Raw genomic sequence first — 6,000 nt, 5'->3', positions numbered from 1 at the left:
TGTGCGCGTGCACACATGTGAATGTGTGCACATATGTGCATGTTCACATGGAGCATATATGTGTGGTATTGCAATATACCTATCTGTGTGTCTGTGTGTATAAACCTATGTATTTCAATAGTATGCATATATGTATTTGTATGTCAATATGAACACAAAAATCTGCATATCTCTCTAGTTACCTATGTCAAAGCACATGTATGCGTTTGTACAGGTGTCAGTTGCATAATTATAATAATTGTGCATAGATTTGTATTTATGTTCTTGTAATAAATAAATGTGAATGCGTGTGTGCATGTTTCTGAATGTGTGCCTGTGCCGATGTCTGAGTGTGTATGTGCAATTTATGTGTGTACAGTGTAAGTGTGTAAAGTGAGTTAGCAGTGTGCGATGCGTTGGTGGCGCAGCCTCACACCGGCTCAGATTAAGGAGAGGGGGTGGGGAGTGTGATTGGAAATATAATCAGCTCGCATTTCTCGACAGCCAACCTGCGGAATAAGTCGCATCAGTGCGGCCTCGGACAATGTTGCAGACGCTGAACTTGCTCCTGATCCCCCTGCTACTGGCGGCGGCGGACAAGGAGAGTCAGGAGAAAGGGGCGAAGAACGGGAATTTTTTGGAGGATGAGCAATGGCTGTCCAGTGTCTCTCCGTACAGCCAGCAGATCAGAAATTGGAACCGATTCAGAGACGTGAGTTTTCGCTGCTACCGATGGGGACCCGAATTTTAAAATATCGCAGAGAGCGGAAATTAATAAATGATTGGAGCTGGGGGTTAGGAGTAATGTGGGGGTTACAGTTATAACGGAAAATGCACCAATTTTTATTCCCTTAATTCACCTGTCGTTACAGTGAAGATATCGCCCATTGCACCGTCTTATCCAGGGATTCTGATGGGGTAGGGGTCATTTTAACTGCCCATTGCTGGACGATTTGGTGATCAATTTTTTCAGATTGCCAATTGAGGGGAAATATATTTATTTTACTTGCTGCAGCAGTTAAAATGTTTAGCGTATTAGCTATGTTGATATTTATTTCCCTCGCGAACTGCTGTGACGGGGTTTTGCAATTACTGTGTTTTAGGGTTCGCTCGGGGGTAAAGAGCTGGTGTCTGCAGGGAGAGAGGGTGGGGGGCTGGAATCGGGATGATAAGCCTGGGAAGAACCTCGGACGGGATGGGCGGTAACGGGATCCTGACAATCAGGTGTCCCACACAGTCTGCGTCGGTACATCGCCCACTACACAAAACAGGCCGATTGAATCTGTGAATGGATCCTTTCCGCGTGATTTATTTTTTCCCCCAAATGCAAAATTACTCTGTCTGCAGGAGTGTAGGTTTTCTGCAGAGATGCTGACTGACTGGAGCCGGATCCCAGTATGTTGAAGTGCTTGGGCAGGTCATTTTGCGATGTGGCAAGGTTGGCGTGTTTCGTTGGACCCCCGGCAACCTGCAGCGGTTCTTAAATGTTAAAAAGAATCACACGCGTGCTTTCAAATTCATTCAATGAGTTCAGATCGTGGAGGTGTAATCCCCAAAGAAATATCTCCACCTGGTAGCTTCCCTCCATTTGTCTCGCTATCGAGGCAGATGCTCGGGATCGCGACGGACCTGCTCACTCTGGCTCTGAGGATGTTCATGCATGAATAGGTGGCTGGTGCGTTTGTCTACCACACGGACTCGTTAGGGTGAGGTCTTGATCCAATGTCAAGGCGGTCCAAGGTGTTCGGAGATGAGGACTTAGCAGATACATGTCATGTGGACACACGCAAAACCTTACATAAACATCCCATGTCCATCTCCTTCCCTCACCTCCCCCCCACACACACACACTATGATCACATGGAAATAAGCACACATGGTCTTTGCTTCACCATTGACAGTTTTGTTCTCAGCAGCTTGGACCCTTAATTCACCAACCCTATTTCCTCCCCCAACCCCACCACAGCCCTCCCCAAAATCTTCCCTGATATGCTACATAAAAGTAGATCATGATTATCAGTCCATAGTGCAGCTGGGTGTCAGTCTGTTCTGATGCAGGATCTTGGCCTGAAATGTCGACTGTTTATTCCTCTCCATAGATGCTGCCCGTCCTGCTGAGCTCCTCTAGCCTTTTGTGTGTGTGGTTCTGGATTTCCAGCATCTGCAGAATCACTTGTGCCAGTCTCATATGTTTGGTGAAGCACCACGTGGAGGACCACCCAGAGCCAGCCAGAGACTTGTGATGGTTTGATGTCCTCCCAGAATTGACCTCCAAGTGATCAATTGGATCCCATGGGGTTCAATAGTTGAGCTCAGCAGTGGGGCCACACCTTTAGAGACACGAATGTCTTCCTGCCTCTCCTGCTGAGTGTGGACAGTTAGATACATCACACCTTACAATACCAGTGTATACCAGAGTTTTTTTTATAATGAGCCAGCCTGACCCATTCTGATCTAATCTTTGTGTCTTCAGCCTCCTGTACATCCTCCAGGACGGTAGGAATGAGAAGAAAGTATGTCCTGGATGGTGAGGGTTCATAGTGATAGACGTCGCCTTCTAGAGGCATCACCTGTTGAAGGTGACCTTGATGGTGTGGAGTCCAGTGCCCATGATGAAGCTGACGGAGCTATAAGTCTCTTCAGCTTTTCCCCCCAATCCTGTGCCATGTCTAACCCACGTGGTGATGTAACCAGTCAGAAAAAAATATCCTCAACACACGTCCCATGTATCCTTCCAGTGTAGGAGGAGGCCATTTGGTCCATCAGTTCTATGTTGGCTCCCAATGCAATTCCGTCAGTTCTATGCCTATGCTTATTTTCTCTACAATCCATTCCACCTCACATGCCCATCCACTTCCCACCAATTCTCCCACTGCCCATCCGCTCTCGGGATAGTCAACAATTCTGCTACCAGTTATTCGGATGTGAGAGGGAACCAGAGCACCTCGCGAAAACTCATGTAGCCACAGGGAGAACGTGGAAGCTTCATGCAGATAATACTGAACCTCAGGTCTGATCATATGTCTGTATTTTGGGTCTGACCCAATCCAAACCTGATACAGAACCTTGGGATCGTTCGTTCATTTTTAAAAAATAAACTGCTGAGAGGACACAACAGAACAGTTACCATCTGTAGAACAAAACTGTTCCTTGCAATTTGCATATTTGGGATATCGGCTGTTGCCGTTTGTCTTGAGAAAAGGTGACTGGTCTGGTCTGTAGCACATGACCAGCTATTTTCTTTTACACAGCCGGCATTTGATAGTCACCTGCCTCTGAAGAGGTAAGCAGAAAGCCAAAGAAATAAAAATCTTTGCATTTTTTTTTGTGGTCTTCCTGAGCTCAGGATGTCCCAAAGAGCTTTGCAACCAACAGCATACCTTACAAGTGCGGTTGTCGTTGTAGTATGCGCAAAGTAAGTTCCCTCAAGTAACAGTGTGATTCAGACCGCTGAGGGATGTATCATTTATAACAATGAAAACTCTCTCTTTTATACAGAAACTAACAAATCTCAAGGGAAATTAGGGGTTAGAAACTACGGATAGTGGACGTTGAGGAAACTGAGGGAACAGTGCTTCACTTGAGGAAATCTGCAGATGCTGGAAATTCAAGCAACACACATCAAAGTTGCTGGTGAACGCAGCAGGCCAGGCAGCATCTCTAGGAAGAGGTGCAGTCGACGTTTCGGGCCGAGACTTCGTCAGGACCCTTCGTTAGTCCTGACGAAGGGTCTTATCCCGAAACGTCAACAGTACCTCTTCCTAGAGATGCTGCCTGGCCTGCTGCGTTCACCAGCAACTTTGAACAGTGCTTCTTTGTCTTCAGCCCATCACCTCTACTGGGGCATTAGCCACCGACAGCAGCTCACCAGAGTTGCTGGTCCTAGGGCAGTCTTTCAAATTGACGCCAGGTATAGTCCATCTTTGTGGTCTATCCGACCTCTCCCGGGGATGAGGTCTTCGGAGCTTCTGTTTCTCTGGGTTTTTACAGGATGGAGTTACCAGCCCATGCCCAACCCTCCTCCTCTTGCAGCCGGGCTTTGGACCAGCCATGGCGGAGGTGAGGGAATGGTTGCTAATAAGACCATAAGGTATAGGAGCAAAATTCGGCCATTTGGTCCATCACGTCCACTCCACCATTTCAACATGGTTGATCCAATTTTCCTCTCAGCCTCAATCTCCTGCTTTTTCCCCGTATCCCTTCATGCCCTGACCAATCAAGAATCTATCAACCTCTGCCTCAAATATACATCAAAACTTGACCTCCACAGTTGCCTGTAGCAAAGAATTCTAAATCAAATTTGCCAACTTTAACATTGATTCACAAGGTGACTGGGAATGGAATTTAAATATCTTTGGTTGGGTTAGGGAAGAGTTGGCCTAGGCTTTGCATGGACCTAATTAAATAGCTTCTTCTTACTGGGAACGTTACATTCTGATTTTGACTTTCAGTTGCCAGGGTGGTCACTGTGAAAGTCCACTGTTGCCAGGTGATGTAACATTGGAAATGCAGCACTGCTGCAGCCTTCAAAAGCTGAGTTTCAGGGTAATATATGGTGACATCTACGTACTTTGATAATATATTTACTTTGAACTTTTGCAAGTCTTCAGACTTGGTGATGTGATGGTTATGATGGAGTTTCAGCTACTGTTATTCCATGAGGATGCACAGAATAAATCTTCACAAATAATGATTCCTTTACAGTCAGAATTTGGCTCTGATACAGGGTCTTCACCCTAATCACTGACAACTCCTTCTCTTCCCACCCCCACAGGTGCTGCTCAACCTGCTGAGCTCATCAGAAGGTAGTTTCTTTTTCTCTCAGAATCTAGTCTTGCATCTCTTCTCTGTCCACGATACCCGATGCTGGTGGGCTGGGACAATGCAAGCCTGTGCTAGTCATCCGTTTACTCAGCACATTAAAATCACTTTGCTGTCCAAACCAGAGCAAAGTTACTGAGCCAGTAAAACTGCTGGCTCATCAGTCGAAATAATGAGAAATCACCCGCCCAGTTGCCCATCTGAGTGCTGCGTTACGTCCTGCCTTAATGTTAAAATTATATCATTGCAGCAAGTCTCAATCTTAAATAAAAAAAGATAGATTTTTAATTAAATGCTCCAGATGGAACATTTTGCTAAAAGCTTCCTTCATTAGTTCCCTTTGACCTACAGGCAAGCCCTGTTTATACATCAGTTAATTAAAATGGTTTAAGATGTCCTATCATTGGCCCATAATTGTGGAGCAGTTAACAGAAACCTTTATTATAGAAATAATGTGAAGCTGTTGATGAATGCAAGAGATTCTGCAGATGCTGGAAATCCAAAGCAACACACACAAAGTGCCGGAGGAACTCTACGGGTCCGACAGCATCAATGGAAAGAATGAAGAGTTGAAGCTTTGGACCGAGGCCTTTCATCAGGACTCATGGTGCTTTTCTTGACCTGAGGAGCTCAGTAAACTTTACAGCTAAATGAGTGCCTTGAGAATGTTGCCTGGCAGACGGAGATCAGAATTAGAATCAGGTTCCATTACACTGGCGTATGTAATGAAATTTGTCATTTTGTGGCAGCAGTGCATTGCAATACATAATTAAAAAACTATAAATTACAATTTAAAATATAAAAAATGAAGTAGTGCAAAAAGAGCAAAAAAAAAAGGAAAAATAGAGAGGTAGTATACATGGGTTCATTGTAGAACATAGAACGTAGAATAGTACAGCACAGTACAGGCCCTTCGGCCCACAATGTTGTGCCGACCCTCAAACCCTGCCTCCCATATAAGCCCCCACCTTAGACTCCTCCACATACCTGTCTAGTAGTCTCTTAAACTTCACTAGTGTATCTGCCTCCACCACCGACTCAGGCAGTGCATTCCACGCACCAACCACTCTCTGAGTAAAAAAACCTTCCTCTAATATTCCCCTTGAACTTCCCACCCCTTACCTTAAAGCCATGTCCTCTTTGTATTGAGCAGTGGTGCCCTGGGGAAGAGGCACTGGCTATCCACTGTATCTATTCCTC

At 45.5% G+C, this 6,000-nt stretch overlaps 1 protein-coding gene across 1 annotated transcript in view; it reads left to right on the top strand.

The window, feature by feature from the left end:
- The first annotated feature begins 408 nt into the window (after window positions 1-408).
- The window catches only part of spock2 (SPARC (osteonectin), cwcv and kazal like domains proteoglycan 2), a 105,541-nt gene continuing 99,949 nt past the window's right edge, over window positions 409-6,000 (top strand). Inside the window, exon 1 of the mRNA XM_072282635.1 lies at window positions 409-691. Within this exon, the coding sequence (XP_072138736.1) occupies window positions 524-691 (168 nt within the window). The 5' untranslated portion in view covers window positions 409-523. The remainder of the gene's footprint in view (window positions 692-6,000) is intronic.

The sequence above is a fragment of the Mobula birostris genome, chromosome 18 (assembly GCF_030028105.1).
Source record: "Mobula birostris isolate sMobBir1 chromosome 18, sMobBir1.hap1, whole genome shotgun sequence".
Lineage (NCBI taxonomy): Eukaryota > Metazoa > Chordata > Chondrichthyes > Myliobatiformes > Myliobatidae > Mobula > Mobula birostris.
The sequence above is the reverse complement of the archived record's forward strand: the minus strand, read 5'-3'. Positions and strand labels throughout refer to the sequence as shown.